At 35.8% G+C, this 19,364-nt stretch overlaps 2 protein-coding genes across 3 annotated transcripts in view; one reads left to right on the plus strand and one right to left on the minus strand.

Moving 5' to 3' along the window:
- LOC114355713 (serine/threonine-protein phosphatase 2A regulatory subunit B'' subunit delta) overlaps window positions 1-19,364 on the minus strand; it is a 165,928-nt gene that overhangs the window by 72,505 nt on the left and 74,059 nt on the right. The gene's annotated exons all lie outside the window — the stretch shown is intronic.
- Window positions 10,179-11,021, plus strand: LOC114355714 (uncharacterized). Its single transcript, XM_028308686.1, has 2 exons — window positions 10,179-10,274; window positions 10,678-11,021. The coding sequence occupies exons 1-2, from the start codon at window positions 10,224-10,226 to the stop codon at window positions 10,933-10,935; spliced, it is 309 nt and encodes a 102-aa protein (XP_028164487.1). The 5' UTR covers window positions 10,179-10,223; the 3' UTR covers window positions 10,936-11,021.

Below are 19,364 nucleotides of genomic sequence, written 5' to 3' on the forward strand. Positions count from 1 at the left end.
GAGATTATGAGCATCGTGGTTCAAATATTATGCTGTAAAGGCAGCCGCAGATCTGCTCGGATCGACGGCGATCGAAAATGATTCTGCAGTAAAGACAGCAAGAGATCTGCTCGAATTGAAAGCAATTGAATCCACATGTGTGCAACTTTTATGCACTTGAGGTACAGTTACGAGTAAAATGTGTACTCGTATTTGTATTTATATTATGCAAACAGGTATTGAATGTTTCCAATTTACAGATTGAACTATAAATTCCGACGTTAACAATCTACATTATATGTTACTATAACTTCCAATCTGCTTATTACAGTAATTTACGGTAACCTACCACATTTAAAGCTCATTAAATGAGATTTCTGTCCAATGGACATATTGTTAGTCACGATTACTACAATATCGATCTCCATGAATCGAGCTAGTATGCAAGCGTCTTTATGAAGATCTGATTAGATAAATAACTATCGGTGAGGTAACTGGACCGATATAAATGTCATTAGCATAAGTAAATTTATTGTTGCACGCAAATGAGTTAAATAAGGCAGAGGTGGATAAACATTTAGATATGAAAATATTACCGAGCTATGTTTGTTTAGCCGTTGTGTACGTTGTTTTAAATGTTGAGGTAAGAAGAATTACTTCTAAAGTGTATAGATTCTTCTATTTCCTCAACTGCTCCTGTCATTTCTGCTCTAAAGTCCGAACGAATTATGAAACAATGCTTAAAACTCGAGTCATTCAAGATTCGTACTTGCGATAGGTTGAATTTAAATACTGATACTAATCAGGCTTGAATTTATATTTTGAGTATGAATTGAGTAATGAGCTCTATTTTATTACAAGTCCCAAAATTTGACTTAAAATTCCCTTTTTTTTTAAATTATACAGGGTGTTAGGTAAATGGGTATATGAGCCGACACTAGCCCATGTTAACATGGGCATATAAATGGTATGGTGAAGTCAAAAATTTGATGTCATCATTTTATATTTTTTTATTTTCATACAAAATAAATTTTATAAATTCCGATTTGTATGAAAATTAAAATAATTAAAATGAAGATATCAATTTTCTGACTTCACCATACCATTTATATGCATATGTTAACATGGGCTAGTGTCGGCTCATATACCCATTTACCTAACATCCTGTATAGCACTTTCTGTGTCACTTAATAAAGTTATATGCGGTTTACCTTTTCAAACTCACTGATAGGCACTCGTAATGGTTTGTTGTTTAGTTTTTAAAGCTAAAGCTATCATATAATGTTACGTTTGTTGCAGATATTGCCCGCATCAGGTCAAGTTATACCAATAATAACTACCGACAATGACAATGACGACCTCGGAGTCCTACTCACTATCCTCCTGCTTGCGTCACATAATAGAAACAAAGGTAACTGCGGGTGCTGTAACAACTGCCCAAGCGGTTGCGGTGGGAACGTATTCATCCCTTATCCTGTACCAGTCCCAACAAGCCCTGTAATAAAGAGCTATATTGACGATAGTTGTGATAACTACGATGATGCTGAAGATTATTATGATGATGCGAACAATGAAGAACCAAGTGTAGCAGTTGCAGCTTCGGCGGCTGCACAGTCAAAAACTGAACAAAAAGGTGGAACAAAGGGCAATGGTAGTGCCAATACAGCTGATGGGCAAGGAAAATCAGTTAGTGCCGCAAAAAGTAGTGCTAAAGCCTCAGCTAATAGTCAAGATGGCAAATCAACAAGCAAAGTAAAAGTAAACACCAAAGCAACGTCCTCCGCTCGAGCTAAAGCTCAGGGACAGCCCAGTGGAAAAAGAACATCTTCTAGTGGAAGTACGAAAACCGGCAGAAGAAAGCGTTATACTCAAACTTAAATTATTGTTAATTAGGTTTATTTATATTAAATAAATATTTATTTTAAATAAGTGTTATTGTTTTTCCCCATTTTTTATAATTATCTGATAGCATTTTTAGCGCATGTTTAATTGTTTTGATTATACCACTAATACTCCAATATGAGATACATAAAAAAATAGATATGTTACGGTCAAAGTGATAAATGTGAAAATTATGAATAATCGCCGGTTATTATGAATAATTACCGCATGATTTGGTAAATGTGATTAATATCAGATCATTTATGTGTGTATAAAACTAAATAGGCGGCTTAGGGGTGGCCCAAGGGCCACCCCCGCCGCACCTTAACCTATTTTTCACTTTAAATCAAAACATTATGTTATGGGCATCATGGAAAAGTAATATTATGTAAGAAACATTCCAAACTCATTATGCCAAATTATATTACCTAATATATGATATCAAAACGTTCAAAAATTTTGGCTGTACAAGAGCAAGTACGCAAGATGTTGTTCTCTTTTATGATATTTGTTAGTACTAAGTTTGAATGATTAAATAATCACTGTTAAATGTTATTAATTTATCACTTTTACCGCGACTGCCGGTAATTATTCATAATGACCGGTTATTATTCATAATTTTCAATTTATCACATTAACCGTAACAGATATACCTACTAGTTATTTTGAAATAGTTGGTTGTAAAGGATATGACATGTGTTATTATTAGGAAAACTGATTTGTTAGAATACTCGTAATACCTACTGCTATAACGCTGTACCGACATCTAAAAGTTTTGATTGTAGTAGGAAGGGCCTATAAATTGATTTCCTTAAATCTACGGAAATTATCATCAATTAAACTTTGGTGCGATTATAGCCAGGAATCAAAAGTTTGTTTTTAGGTACACCAATTTCGCGTTGGTGAGAAAATTTGAGATGCAAATTTGTAAATTTCTGGTACTTTGCCAGAGCTAACCAGCTAATTTGAATTATTGCTGTATCTACGGAGTCGTAGATATTATTATTATGAATGCTCGTAAAACAGTTCTGACGCAGTTGCTATGGTGCGGTGCCTTTATTTTCTCTTTTGTTCCATAAGATATTAGCTGTGCCCGCGTTTTCGTACGCGTGAAAATAAATTCTCCGTTTTTCATTGATGCGCCACTTTTATTGTACATAGCGTGATTTTATACTCGTAGCCTATAAAGTTAAGTAAGAAAAATATTTTTTCAATTCAAACCTGTAGTTCCTTTAGATTAGCACGTGCAACCAAAAAACAAGAAGATTCTCAAGAAGACGTAGACCGTAATACCAAAATATTTACTAAGGTTAATGTGCTAAAATTTTCACATGCTTGCATAATGGTTAATGTGCTAAAATTTTCACATGTTTGCAACGCCTCTATTAGTAAACCAGCAATCCAATTTCAAGTTGGTATTGGCAGTTTCATGAATGAGTAAATAGATTGCATTTCGCACCTGCGACTTGTCCTGAAATTATTATTTAACTAGTTCCAATGCAGGAAATACTAACCTACATACGTCTAAAACCTAATCTCAATTTCAGCGACGCCATCTGGACCGTCAGAGTAGCAATCACTCTTGTTGCAGGTGTGGTCTGCTTTCGGTCCAATGCGGCTCGCATTAATGATTGAAATACCTATTATTATAATCGACCACTTCTTTAGATCCTACTAATTATAAATGTAAAAGTTTGTAAGGGTGTATGTTTGCTACTGTTTTAAGCTTATTAAACAACAGATCCGATTTAGATGAAGAAGGTAGAATTTGATACCCAGGGAGAAGCAGAATAGTTTTTATTCCGGTTTTAGAAGAAGAACACACGCGCGTAACAGTCTAATTTAAAATGCGTGCGAAGCCGCGGGCATGTACTCGTATTATGGAAAACAGATACCTAATTGATTTCATGGAGCTTGTAAATTCCGTTCCAGCATAATGTATATCAGATGCAGACACAATATAAAGTTCCTGAAATGGACTCTGAGAATTATAGTTACCTGTAGGTACCCAAGTAAACAAAGCCTTAAAGTAAATTCCTTACAGAGGCGCCGTACTTGTAAGTAACACTCGTAATTACAATTGTTAAATAGAACGTTTTAATTGCATCTTAACGCCGGATTCCATTCATTGGCAACCTTATAGAGCACCGTGCCTGATTACTAATACTAAAGTATGAATTAACTATAAAGGAATACAACTATATTATCTCTAAATGGCACTTTTTCCTCTACCTGATGGCATGGTTTACTATGACTAGCTAGTTTAACGCTATAGGTATTATACAGTATACTTACTTATATCAAAAAGCTTTGTTGCGAATATGTTGTTTGTCATCGCTATGTTCTTCCGTTTCTTAGTTTAATCTGTTACAAAAACAATATCGTAGATTAGGAAAGACATAGAAATATTTTTTTTTGTTCCCAGGATCCAAAAGTATTTCAAATAAAATATCAGACTAAAATATCGCAGTTCCAAAAATGTAAGAACTTTCATATAATGATCAGTGTTCAAGTGAAGATTGGCAAAAACACGCCTCGATGAGTAATAAACACATAACCCTTTGTTTCGAAAGAAGTACCCAGAAAGATTTTGGCTGCGGTCAGATGACGCATTGTATGTGTCGCAAAATGTAGGTCTCCCTGAATAAAAATAGCTAAAAAATTACTCTTACGAAGGATTAATGACATTATATTTATATACTTTTAATCTCTCTCTATTATTGCGATTTTTTACTTGTGAAAATATATAGTTTGAATAATATTTCCCATTTTTGCAACATTTTTCTTTACTGCTCCGCTTCTATTGGTTGTAGGGTGGATATTATAAGATGGCCTAAAGCCTTCCTCGATAAATTCGCTATTCAACACAAAAGGATATTTTATAAATCGGTCCAGTAGTTCCTAAAATTAGCGCATTCTAGCAAAAACTCTTCAGCTTTATAATATTAGTGTAGATTTTTTGTATTAAATTTAACACTGTCAGTTAAAGGATCACATCAAACACTGTCAGCATAAATACTTACGTAATTACTAAGATGACGACATATTAGCAGTCAATCAAGTAATCATCGAGATATTTTTTCTATCAGAATAATCGTGATTAAGACAATAACATGAAGCAACGTCAGATAACTTTAATTATCTCTACAAGATAATGACTATCGTTTGGAAATCCGTCAGATATATAATTGTATTTAAGATTTGAATTATGTCATTAAATATTTGCTTCAAGATGTTAGCCAGGCTCTCTGTGCTAGCTATATCAATATTATATCTCCAGGTATGTACCATTGTACTCTTTTAGCTTGTATTTTTATTGGTCTTTGTTTATTTATGAAATATCTTATTTTTTAATATTTTTTTTGTTAATTTCAGGTCAGCTGCAGTCAGCAAAATGGTTCAAATATTCTATCTAACCTACTTTTAAACAACTCCGTGGGAATGCAGTCACAAGGAAATATCATTCAGAAAAGTTTAAATCAGTTTTCGAAGAACCACATTTTGCCAAACAATGTGCAACAGTCGGTGAATTTACAGAAACTACAGAATCTGCAATCTCAAGGGTCACAAGGAGTGAATGTACAGCAGCTTGTTAATTTGCAAAGTTTGAATAACCAGCAATCTTCGAATCTGCAGACCGTGAGCACCCAACAGCCTATTTTACAGTCAGTGACAACGCAGTCGCCTTTAAATTTACAATCTGTGACCACACAACAAACTTTCCAGTTGGGTAACTCGCAAGTTTTGAACCCACAGTCAGTAAATACTCAACAGCCTCTCAATCTACAGCATTCGACGCTAAGCATTCAACCTACGAGTTTCTCACAACAGACTTTATCACAACAACATCCCATTTTCCAACAAATATCTTCTCACAATTCTCTTCCTCAAAATGTAAATGTGCAGAACCAGAATCCAACTTACAGTAATGTAAAAATGCTAAGTCAGTTTTCTGATACATCGTCCCCTTCAGTAAATGGTCAGTTTGTGCAAACTTGTCAAGGGACAAGTGCCCCATCTTGTGCTCCTGTAACGTCTTCAGAACCATCTTCGTCAACGACTTTATGTATTAACAATGCCGGAGGCGAGTCAACGTCAGTAACTTGCCCTCAAAATAAGCAATATTCAATATCTGGTGTACCTTCGTATATAGTTGATAGACAATTGGTCAACTCTATATCACCATCGGCTGCAGTATCACAGAATAATCAGCCATCATTGCTAACAATTGTAGGCGTGCCACAGCAAAACCAAGGGAAAGATAACACGCCTTTCTTAGCACAGAATCCGGCTGAAACCCCAAATCAAATAACAATAATAAGATCCGTTCAACCTCATTCACAAGCTGCCTCTATATCAAATCCAGATCAGAATAAGATTAGCCTATTTTCTTCTATGCCAAGTCAAACACCGCCTTCATCCACATCTTCAGTCATGCCTACCATCAGTTCTATTTTAGCTTCAAGTTTGTCAAAACAGGCATCACAGTCTTCAAATCTCAAAGCATTATTACCACTGATTTTTAATCTGATAAAAGAGAGAAATAGTTGTGGATGCCATCATTGTGAATGTTCAAACCGTAATGATCACTTCGAAAAAGACGGATATAGAAGTTATCGAAAACAGAAAGGACACAGATATTATAATAAACCAGAGGATAATTCAAAATACAAAAACGATGAATCTGAAGAATATGAGGAACATGACAGATATTACAATCGAAAAAGCAACAAGACATATGGAAAATATAAGAACTCAAAGCCCGAAAGTGTTGAAATATCCAGAGAATATGACTATAGCCATGAATACCATGATGATTATTAGCACTAAACCAAATTGTAGGCATAAGTTAATTAATAACAATAAGTATTTATATTATGTAAAACCTAGCCGAGCAGACTCTTAATAATAAAAAAGTGTAAATAAAAAACTGTTTTTAATTTGACTTGTTCTTATTTATAAATTCTTGTAGCATTTGAAAAAGTTCCTTGCAAAATAATAATAAACGTGTTATAGCACGTGTCTGGCAAAGTTTAATAGACTATTACGCGATTTTGCCAGCTTTATCTCTACGTGCACATGCGTTTGACTCACCTCTGTACTGCTAGTACGATGTACCATACAAACGCAATGTTAAGATAAAATTCCATATAAAAATGCTCGAACAACGTTTTGGCATCATTAGTACTTTACAGACAAACACAATCAAACACAATGGTGTCAGTAGCGTGTATTGTAGTTCTTGCTCTAGTGTGCTTCAGCGTAAGTATTGATAAGAAACCAAACTTTGAAACAAGTTTCTTGGAACTAAAATCCTATACTACAGAACCAAGATAGCAAAAATAATACCAGAACACCAAGAGCTTTGCCTATATGAAACTCTGATTTAAGAAAAACTTTTTTACAGATCTCCGACGCTGTCCCCGTAGGACCTTATGGAACCCCATACGGAGGACCCAGCCAATCTTACCTTCCCCCATGCCAGCCTATCGTGATCCCCCAGAGCTGCAACAACGGTGGTGGCTTCAAAGACATCTTACCCTGGCTTCTGATATTGTCATTGGGCAATAACTAAATGTATAGTTAGATAAGAGAGCGTTTTGTTTGTTTGTAGTAAATAAAATGGTTTCCGATCTTTAATTTTATATTTTTACTAGCGGCCGCCCGCGACTTCGTTCGCGTGGATCCTGTTTTACCCCCTTTTCCCGAATTTTCTTTGCTATAAACCTCACGGAGCCCGAGACCTTTCCAACGAATGCAAAACCGTGGAAATCGGTTCGTGCGTTCTGGAGTTATAGCGTCAGGGAGGAAAACCCGACTTATTTTTATATAGTAGATTTGTTCGAAGAAGTTGAAGACATGAATGATTGATACTACATACCCCTAAATAACACAGGATAACGAAAATTACTCCAAAACTAATAAAATGGAAAATGAAGTACGAAAGGAAGATTTTTATTCTTTACTTCATTATCGTCAGCTCCAGAACTTTTACTTCCTACGCCAAGCAGAGCTTTTGTAGTCGACAGCATTGATGATTTTTCTAGATCAGTTTCACGTAAAAATATGATCAGACTCTTTTAGTTTCAAGATACAGTTACATAAAGACAAAAATGAAAAAGTAATACGCATCAGCCATGTCATAATAACAGACTTTACAAACCATACACAAAAGAAGATTATTCGAAAAAAGCTTTAGTTTACCCTATGTTTTTTCACCTGAATGCATCACTTTCACACAATTCTGAATAATTACTTAATATGTTTGCACCTAACCTTCAGCATAAACTTTAACCCTAGAATTAAGCACTAAGTAACTATTGTATGCCTTCAAGGCGGAACGCAGCCGATCTATATCCATTTATAATTTGACAACCTATGTACCTGTGGTTCACAATAAACGTATTTTGAATTTGAATTTGAATTTGAATTTGAATTTGAATTTGAACTTTCTGTCCAAGTTGGTTGAGACAGTGCCCGATAAGTAACTCTACTTAAATGACTATTTAATCTGTAGAAAAAGGTATTATAAAAGATAATTAAGACTGATATCGTTATCATACGACACATTTAACCACATTGGTTTAAGCTAAGACAAACTTTGAGACATGAGTAAATCGTGGAATATGTTGGGGACTTATACAAAATATTATGTACTTATCTTCGATTAGTATGGGCGTATTTTTCTTATGAGTGCTCTTATCTTGTCCTATAAAAAGACATACCTATAACAGCTTTATTATAACAGAAAAGCACTAACATTTTTCCAGAATATCAATGCCAGTGGACAACGAGACATAGTATAATTCGTTTTGGATATCAATTCTATAACACATATTCCCTTTGTAGATAATGAAAAGTTTTAAATGGCATTTCCATACTATGTCTTTATGGTGTTCGTTCAAGGTGCGCAACTTTTAAGTAAGTAAGGCTACTATTTTGCAGCAAGCTTTTAGTAGACATAGCGAAGTAGGTAGATGGTCGAAACCATAAATTAATGATACACTGTATTTTGAGACCTAGGAGAACGAATGAGATATACAGACAAAATACATCGCAATAGTCTGAGGAAATCATGAAATGGTGCCTTAGTTGGACCAGTCTGGTCTTAATGGCCTCTTACGATAATGAGTCTCTGTCTCCCAGTGTCATGGCCGACTTGCCGAGATAAATCTAAAAATAGCACGTAATATAAATAAAAAAGAAAATATTTATTATTTATTTGCTACATTTGTTACAACAACCTACAAAGATTACATAGATGATGTACTTAACAAAATGTCTAGACTTCTAGAGGAATTAAAGAGTTAGGACAAATAAATATGTAGCTTAATTGGTAACTATTTGCTAGAAGCTAAATAATGTTGTATAAAAAAAGTACCTACTCGTATACCACTCAAGAACGAAAGTAAACAATTTCTATTTAGGTGTTACGCCTGGAGCACCCTGGGGACTCTATCCAATCTGAAAATTGTTTTTCCAGAACCCTATAGATTTTATTTTTCAGGTATGTTCAGTGTTCAGTTAGAATACCTACAAATGGAATGCAATGCAATTTAGACGATTTTCTATCTAGGCCAATGGAATAAGTATTATGAAATGAACTTTTGGAATGCGCCTCAAGCAGTCTAGTTTCAACTCTAGCCTAAGTCGAAGTATGCTATTTCCTTTACTTAACGACTACTAGTATATATGTAACCTATTTCCTTTCCAGAAACGACTGTGTGGCTTACAAAGACGTGAATAATCTAGGAGTATAATGTTATAGAAAATATTAGGCAGACTCCTGGCGCGCTTAAAAAAAGCTTAAATTATTTTGTTGCATTGATAGCAGATTATTATTTATAAAAGGTAACAGATGGTTAAAAAAATCGACCCTTACTCGTATTTTTGTATCTGTGAATAAGTCCGATGCCTGAGATAACACTTGAACTTGAGTTAAAGGTTGACTGTATTCTTTCCTTGACTTCATCCTTCGAAAATTTCTAACTTCTGAGTGAATGGCAACCCAACAAAAGACTATTTTTTTTATCTTTAATAGACATTAGAAAACAACTTCGCATCATTAAGGTTTGATAATTCAGTGTTTATCTTATCTTAAACTGCCTGTAAAATGTTTAAGTAATTAATTAAGTTCCATATTAATGTCAATTAAAGCAACACCATTCCAAAGTATAACGCAACAATTAGAAAACCATTTCATCAATGCATTGCCGTAAGACATGATTGAATTGCTAAATTTCCTATAGATAGCCGGAACTTTTATATAAACGTGGTATAATTTTTATTCATTGTATTTCATTTAGTGCGAATCTGATGATACTTTCTCTGTAATTTAAATTAAAAATATTTTTAATACAAAAATGGGTTCAGCTTGGTGGATGTTCTGCTTAGTTCTTATCGCCAACGCCAATGTGAGTATATTATTTTATTTCAAAGGATATAGTTTTTATATAACTCATTAATAGAGGTTCCTTTTGGACAGCGACTGGATTAATTACCTTGTCCTTGGTTAGACTTGGACCCATCGACGCTGATACTAGACTTATGAACTGTAAGTTAGCAAAGACGCTTTTTCCTTGCGAGTGTGTTAAAAAATGTGTGACGGACTGCTGGATGACGAATGTCCAAAAGGACATGAAAGTATATCCACGAACAAGACGTTCAAGATAGAATCAAATGGCGCCGTATGATTGGGAAAGCTGACCCCGCGTAACGGGATAGGGCGAGGCAGAAGAAGGTCTACTTGCGTCCCAAATATATTCCCAGTTATATAATCAACTTTGTCCTCATTTAAAAACAATTTTGTGTCCACAGATTCTCCTCGTCAGCGCGCAATATGGCGGCTACCCTCCCTACCCTCCCCCGATCGTGGTCAGCGGGAACAGCGGCAATAACAACGGCTTTAACGGCATCATGCCACTTCTACTTCTACTGCTTCTGGACAACAACGGCAGCGGCGGTCTACTCGGTGGCAGCAGCGGCGGCTGCAGCTGCGGCGGCGGTTGCAGCGCTTGCGGCGGTTGCACCGGGCAACCGTACGTGCCTTACCCCTCCCCGTACCCCTGTAACTAAGTTACAACCCTCACAGCCATGTGAAGGTCCTGTAAATTTTAGTATGTACATTTTAAGGTCAATAAAGTTTATGTGTTAGTACGAAGTTTTTGAATAAACAATTATTACGTCTTATTCCAATACCAAATCTTAGGTATGTATATGAAAATTGTTACATCACGAATATTAAAATAAATATTATCAGTCAAGCCTTCATTTGCGTATTTATAAAAACAAATTATAGCAGAAGGTTAACCTTATTCCTTTCCTAAAATAGTAATTCCCAAAAAAATCTCCACGATCGCTAGAGTACCTATCGAAAGATAATTTTGCGTTGCGGCTATTGCTGCTAGTGTTGCAATGTGTAAGTGTAGTCAGCATCAAATAGTGACAACCAAAGTGGCCAAAAAGTAGACAATGCCACCTTATTCAAACTGTAACAAAGACGTGTTGCGAACTTTTTGGCTACTTTAGGTGTCTGTTTGACGCTGACTGTACCTACCTAACACAATAAATGTCACGATGAGTTTCTAGAAGACGCTGTTGTTTGCGTTTACTCCAAAAGTTGATCACAGAATTAAAATCTTGAATGCATTTAAAAAAATATATCCAACAAAATGGCACAGCACATAATAATAATAACACAACCAGCCGCCCTAATAACGGCTTATGAACTTTGCAATGCAAAGTGGAACCCGACAAATGACTCTACATTTATCTTCCACTGCTTTTCACCAAGCTTTGCAGTATTCGCAAGTAAAATATTTGCAAATATGCAAGACTTAGTTGAAGCTATTTTCTAAGTACCTATTAGAAACTATGTGATGGCGCTTTCCCGAAGTACAGTTTAGTTTAGGCTACGAATTTTCAAGGGCAGATAGGTAGGGTAGACTCACCTAATTCTGTGATAAAAGAGTAAGGCAAGTTGACTTGCTTTAGTAAATCTGATGTAACTTTAACGTAAGATGACTAAAACTCATGCAACGTTTATTTGCATAAATAAACAATTTATTGGTATTTTTTTACTCAAATTTCTTTACCACGAAATGATGACTAGTTTACCTTACCCTCAATTAGGCAGTACCTGGCCAATGATTTTGGGTTACAAAAACTTTGCAACAACCATGCCTACATTGATACAGCAAGAAATAATCTTAATTATCCGTCTCTACTTACCAGCGCATCAAAGAAAGAGTGCGCAAAAGAGGAATACTCAAAAACATGTAGCAACATCACCTGGAGAAGTAATGGCTCCTGGCTATAGGACAGCTTTTCAGAGACGAAAAGTAATCAGCCGCTTCAAAAGGAATCAGTGCTGCTGCTTAATGCGATGACCCTTATTGTAACGAGCTTAGAAGCATATTTTCAAGCACGCGAATTTAAATTTATATACCAAATTGTAGAAAACCCTAAACGAATGTCTTATGATTCGAAAATAGTACGTCGTCTGGCAGAGAAAATGTACTTGCTAAGTGGTCGCGCAACTCATGCGTGAGATGAACGAAGTATTTATGTCAAGATGCGTGCATGTGTATCTACGCATGTATGTTATTATGTATACGTTAATGTAGGTTACAGATACAAGCTAGCAACAACATCTAAAACTCCTATGATTTAGTAAAGTCAATTCAATCTAAAAACAAATCAATTGCACAATCTTAGTAAAATGTTAAATAAAATCAGTGGAAAATTCGTGTTTTTTAAGTACAAATAACCAGTAGTAGATACGAGTAGGATCGTATAATTTTTAAAGTCATTATAAAACTGGACTAGCGACTGACTATACCCAGAAAAATCCTTTTATTCACTGGTTCCGGGAAGACCTTTGTGCTCAAAACTATCGGATTTGGATTTCAGATTTCGAGAATCAGAATACCCAGAATTTTTTGTTTGTGGTTGTAAAAATAGGTACAGAAACAGGCCTCTGTTCTCCCTACCCTTACATAATAATTATAGATTTGGTGTTCATGTATGACTTTTTACCTATCACCAAAAGTTCAGCAGAGAGTGAGAGTATTGTTTAGAAAATAAGATTTAAAGTTCAAATTCCGACTTTTCACATTGAGTATTCAGTGCCTTTCTGTATTTTATTAGGTGATAAATGAGCACAAACTATGCAGTTGAATTTAATAACGTTACGACAGGAAAATTAAACATAATCATTTTTCTTTATGAATGACATAACTTTTTCAACAAAAGCGACATTATGTGGAATTCTGTTCAAAAGCACTAAACCACTTTTACGAGAAAATTTAGGATCGCAAATACCTATCTTTTGTCTGGCGGCTACTCTACAGGTTGGGCCAAAAATTTTTACAAAAGCAACGCTTGATTTCTTGAAAACAGTTCGATGGTGGGACACGTGGGAGATGGAAAACTAATGGGAAACACAGTTTAATAATACAAAAAAATCACACATAAACCAAGAATGTTGTTTCATGCGCTCTATAGTGACAAAAATCCATGAAATTATGAACAGTTTCAGACCATCTACGCGTCTCTACCTTTCGAGAAATGAATCGTTGCTATTTGCAAAAGTTTTTGGCGCACCCTGTAGAAGCCCGCATGGGGCTATTACTACAGAGTCATTAAATTCTCCCGTCTTATTGCTAATGAACTTGCACCTCGCCAGACACAGACTAAACCGTTTAAAATTTATGGTTCGAGATAGTAGAGGTATTGCACAGTAAGTATTATTAGGCACTCGAACGAAAATTGTTAGGAAAATATTAGCTTTAAACCTAATTCTAACATAATTGAAATACTAGGCACAAAAATATTATTTGAATTGAACCTTTTTACAATCGACAGCAGTCCGACTTGCAAAATGGATTATTCCCTAATTCATTTTGAATATTATCTCTTTTTGTTAAGGTCCTAAATTAATTACTTTGTCATAATGTAGTAGGCCGATGTGCTCGCAACTATGCACGTAGCTAAAATATTAATACGAGTAAGCGAGACTACCACAGGCCTAGCACGCCACTGTTATGTATAGAATGAAGAGTATTATATATTGAATAGTAATAAAATAGTGTCAGTGTAACTATGAGAGGTGGATAGAGCAGAATTATATCTTTTTACTGTCTAGCATATTAATATATTATTATTACGCTGAACAACTGCCGTTACTGTCCGCCAAAATAATCTCAAAATTAGGAGATTTTGAAATTCTTGATAGGAATTATTTCGAAAATGTTTGATCCAGTTCCTTGTAAACATTAATCAACAAATACCTACGTATCTAATAGATACTTACGATACTTTAAAGGGCGTTACTTAATATAGTTAGCAGAAGTGTACACATAGTAAAATAGCACAAATCCTAGATAAACTATCATATTTACTAACTATAAACCGACAACACAGTAAAATGTTCTTGTAACCGACTGCGCTTTGATAAAAATAACTAATCGCGAATACGAATATCTTCCAAAACATTACGTGCTTGAATGCACCAAAGTCAAGGTTACCACACTCGGAGTTACCTAGTGACCGACTTGCTTTTGAAATTACAAGTATATATAGGAATTAAAACAAAGAATGCGACTATGTTAAACACACACCATGGGCGTTAGAACGACGGCTTTTTTATCAGCATGCATCCTTGCTCTGAAGGTATAGAATTCTACTATAACTTAGAATTGACACCATTATTTCATCACATAATGCAATACACATAGATACCACATTTGCAGTCTGACTATCTTGACCAAGTTATTGCATTTAAAAGTGCGATTTTGTGCACTCTCCTTGATTTGATTTATTATAAAAACAAATAAACTCTCATTTTAATGAGTACTAGATGTCAATCTCATATTTATAAACGCCATTGAACAAGATCCTGACGTAATTCATGTTATCTATTCTTCCAGGGCAGCCTGTGTCAGTCCACTGCAACATCTATATCAACAGCAACGTCGACTGCATCAGCATCAGCATCGCCAACTGCCATCACCGTTCCAGCGATCATCAAACCCGTGGTCCAGACTTATGATACCAGCTCAGCTTATGGCCTCACAGCTCCTTCAGTTTCAAACTATAGCCCTTACTACCCTCCTGCTCCTTTGCCACCAATCATCATTGACTCGGGCAGTGGAGGTGGTGGTAACAGTCTACTCAATCTGATATTCCTGATGTTTATCCTCAACAGGAATAAGGGAGGTGGTAATAACGGTAACAGAGGGGGAAACTGCGGCTATGGGTGTAGTTATAGTGGAGAATATGTCCCTTATAGTAGAGAATATGTCCCTTATAGTGGGGGATCTGGTGTCTACGACACTAGCCCAGTATACTTCCCTGACGCAGGCTACGATGCTAGTTACGCGAACGCTGAGGCCAGTTCGGGAAGCTATAACGGAGGTAGCTACGCCAACTCTGCGGCAAATGCGGGCAGTTATAGTTACGTGCCGAGTAATACGGCAGAAATATCCGTTTCAGAAGGCTACTTCGTAGAAGAAGTGCCTATCCAATCCAATCCGTACCCGTACCAAACCATACAACCGTACCCCGGCCGAGAGCCCAACGAGATCTGTCTGATCGTCCGGACGGATTATCCTTCCAATTACTGTTAAATATTTTAGTTTATTTTCTCCGAATTAGTTTTTAAAGTAAGATGTTAAGTTGTTATAACAAATAAAGTTAACAAATTATAATCGTATTTTCATTTATTTGTATTGATTTCCTCACATAAACTCTGAAAGGTGAAACGGCGAATATTCGTTATAACTTATAAGTCAACGATTTCTCGGAAAACAACTTGTATCGCATGACTCACCGCTCATTACCAACTAGGCATTTGTTCAGCTGCGATGAAAACCTTTAGATAAACGAAATTACGTAGAAAAAGTAGCGAGAGAACTCGTCATTTCACGCCATATTTTTATAAAACATCATCGCTCTTCGCAAATTGAACTCGACACAGGCTAAGAAGGTTTCAATGTGCGATGCATTTTCACTTGTTTACTATCTGACCTGAAAAATCACTAAATTGTATTGTGGGATTCTGATAGAGTTACCTAGATAAACCATGCTACGAAAGCTTAATTAGTTATGTCACTATTCTGTAGGTACTGGTTTTTCCAACAAAAGTTTAGCCAAATTAATTATCCTATATCTTTTGTAATTGGGTATTAATACTCACAAATAACCTAACCTAACCTAAATATAAATAACTTGAAAGGAAGCATCATCACCATGTGCTATTCAATTTGCATGTGTAAAAGATGTACCATATATCACACTCTATCCACCGCATGTATGGATCATTTTTAGACGTCTTGCATGCCTATTTAATGAAAAAATATTGATAACCGAATCTAAAGTACGAACTGATTATAATGATGGAACTTGAAAGCAGTCAAACCGCAGTAACTAGCCGATGAATGTAATCTTCTGAGTGATACGAATTATACACTCTTCTGGCGTTGAGATTGAGAAGGGTTCAGAAAACTGAAAAGTAACGAAGTAAACAACCTGAAATACTAAAACTCAGGTAAGTAAGGCAATGCAAAATGATGGAAAACCTTGAAAAATAAAGTCACCATTTATCATTTTATACAGTTTCAACTAAGGTATAACAAAATTTTTCGTGTCACGAGGACGTGTGCGGGAAACTTTTGATCTAGAGAGACGCATGCATACGCATCATGGGCCTTGTGAACGTTAAAGCTAAAGCTAAAGCTTGAAATAGGACTATTTTGTGGCAAAATACATACATAATAATATTTTCTTTTGATATTCCTAACTTAAACTACATCTCTCAATAGTATATTATGTGAATATAAATAAGAGTCTGTTTGTGATGACAAATAATATGAAAAGCTTTTTTCTAAATAAATAATGAGGTAGGCTACCAAAAATATCCAAGTACTGTCTTGGAAAATCTTCGAAACTGAAAACGTAACAGACCGAAATTGAAAGAACTTTTCACTGACCGATACGCTTAATCAAATCAAATCAAATCAAATTTCTTTATTTGCGTAATTCCAGGTACATAAGTGGTCTTACACTTAGCTGATGTGCTGTTGTTAAAAATAACTTAATTGTTATAAAATGAATCCATAACCTGTGAATTAAAATAGGACATTAGCTTTCAGAAAACGATCTGAGTTTTCAGTTAATAGCATGATCATACCTAATGGATAAACACAAAATATACATGACGTAAGTACTAATAAATAAAATAAAATACAAGTAAACGGAGGCTGAATACTGTACGCCATCTTAATGTTACATCAAATTATTTAGGGCCTGTAAATCCGACACTTAACCCGATTGAATTACAAACACCCAATCTCCAGCATATTTAAATTAGTTTACTAACAACCCTACAAGGGTTTATTTAAATCAAATAAACAAACTTTCCTCGTAATTCAATGATATAGGCATGTATCCTTTCTAAGATTAGACTAAAATATGAACAAGCAGGACTATACACAAACGCGATGCAGGAGTGTAATTTTTATATTATTTAGTTGCATATTGCTCGTATTATTAAAATGAATACTGAACTGCTTTCCTGAAATAAGTTTCATTTGGCCTTATTTATCATCACATCCCATTAGCTTAGCCGGAGACTACAGACTTTTTCATTATCATCATCATCATCATTTCAGCCACAGGACGTCCACTGCTGAATATAGGCCTCCCCCAATGACTTCCACATCGCACGGTTGGTAGCGGCCTGCATCCAGCGCCTTCCTGCTATCTTTATCAGGTCGTCGGTCCACCTTGTGGGTGGACGTCCCACACTGCGTTTTCCGGTACTTAGCCTCCACTCTACAGACTTTTTGTCGGTACGATAGTTATGTTGGGATGTTAATCAGTATAGACATATTATGACGTAAGAAAGTGCGCACATTGGTATCGGCCGATTCTACATACAAATTAGAATCGGGCCCAACTATCAGCCGACTAAAGGTCTGTAGTCTGTGGGACTTAGATGAGATGCAGATGTTTCTCTGATGTGCGTAAAAACAAAATGACTAAGAACATTAATAGAACTGAAAACTAACCTAATTATCAATATCTAAGCGAAAACAAACGTGCCCTTATTGACACACAAATACAATTTCGAAACTGAACCATATCTACACAATTAGCAATACGAATGTTACATTCTTGGGTTGGTATAAAAGTGCCCCTTTTCACTGCTGAAGGAATAGAAATCAAAATGACTTCAACCAAAACCGTCGCCTTCTTTGCTTTTGCTCTCTTCCTCCAGGTAAATTTGATTTAATATTTCTTAATAGAACAAAAATTCAAACAATTGACCCAATATAAATCCTTTTAGTCTGCGTAATCCTTTTGGATTTCGTCATCAAGTCATTCCTTCCTTTGCTTAAAGATAGAACTCAAAATGTTCGTGTCTCTACATTTTATTGAGAAACCCATCTAATGTTCCGTAATAATAATGATAACTTCGCATAAGGTTTCCATCATGCAGTAACTTCTTTTTTGAGCCTCATTGGATATTTCTTCTTCTTTTGAGCTCTCCTTTTTTAACTTTGCTCTTCTTCTCTGGAACTGACCTTTACGCTCTTTCAGCAACTCTATCCTTCTCTTTCTTTTCTATCGGTAGAGTATCGGGACTATTGCCACCTCTTCTTTCCACCACTGCAACTCCGCTTGACCGCTATCAGTAGAATAGTCAATTATTATTTATTTTCTGTCTCCTGCTGAACTCAATTTTCTCTTTCCAGTGCACCTGGGTCCACTGCCAAGTCATCGGCGGTTACCCCGGCGGCATCTACGGCGGTGGCTACGGCAACATCATCCCTAGCGGATGCAACGATAACGCCGACATGGACTTCCTCTTCCCCATCCTTCTGCTGTCCCTCTTCAACAGAAACAACAACAACGGAGGAGGATGCGGATGCAATGGTGGATGCAACGGCGGATGCGGCGGCAGCTGCGGTGGCTGTGGACGGTACAACTGAGGTGGTAGGCCAGGACACAGTGTAAGGGATGCTCTTACGATCGTATCATGAAAAGACACTAAAATCTCGAATCAAACTTAAGCGTAAATTACTCTGTGGTTGATATAAATTACCGAAATTCTACCAATCACAGATTTAATTCAGGCTCAGGTTAAAATCGAGATTTGAGCATCATCTGATAATACGGGCCTAAGATAGTTGCTTGTGATTTCGAAAAGTTATAACTTTTTAGCTCTCTCTGAATCTTATTACATAAAGTTAAAGTCTAATTGATACTGTGCCATAGCTATGTTTTAAATTACTCAATTTTTGAAGACTTTAAAATCCTGATTTCGCCAAAGTAAGTGGTGGAACAGAAACACTGATGGAATACACAAGCTAAAAACACCAAGTAAATAAAGATTTCTAGTAATATATGAATAAAATGAAATAAATTTAATTGCGAAAGCTGCAAAAATTTAAAGATGTGACTAAAAGCAACCGAACACTGTGACCGAAGTCTAATCTCAA

The sequence above is a fragment of the Ostrinia furnacalis genome, unplaced genomic scaffold (genome assembly GCF_004193835.3).
Source record: "Ostrinia furnacalis isolate ACB-3 unplaced genomic scaffold, ASM419383v2 OfSCF2491, whole genome shotgun sequence".
In the NCBI taxonomy this organism is placed as follows: Eukaryota; Metazoa; Arthropoda; class Insecta; order Lepidoptera; family Crambidae; genus Ostrinia; species Ostrinia furnacalis.

What these genes read in the sequence shown, in the direction of transcription:
- LOC114355714 (XM_028308686.1), top strand. Translation starts at nt 10,224, where the DNA reads ATGGGTTCAGCTTGGTGGATGTTCTGCTTAGTTCTTATCGCCAACGCC. An exon ending in TTCTTATCGCCAACGCCAAT is followed by an intron (nt 10,275 to 10,677) that starts GTGAGTATATTA and finishes TTGTGTCCACAG; the next exon opens with ATTCTCCTCGTCAGCGCGCA.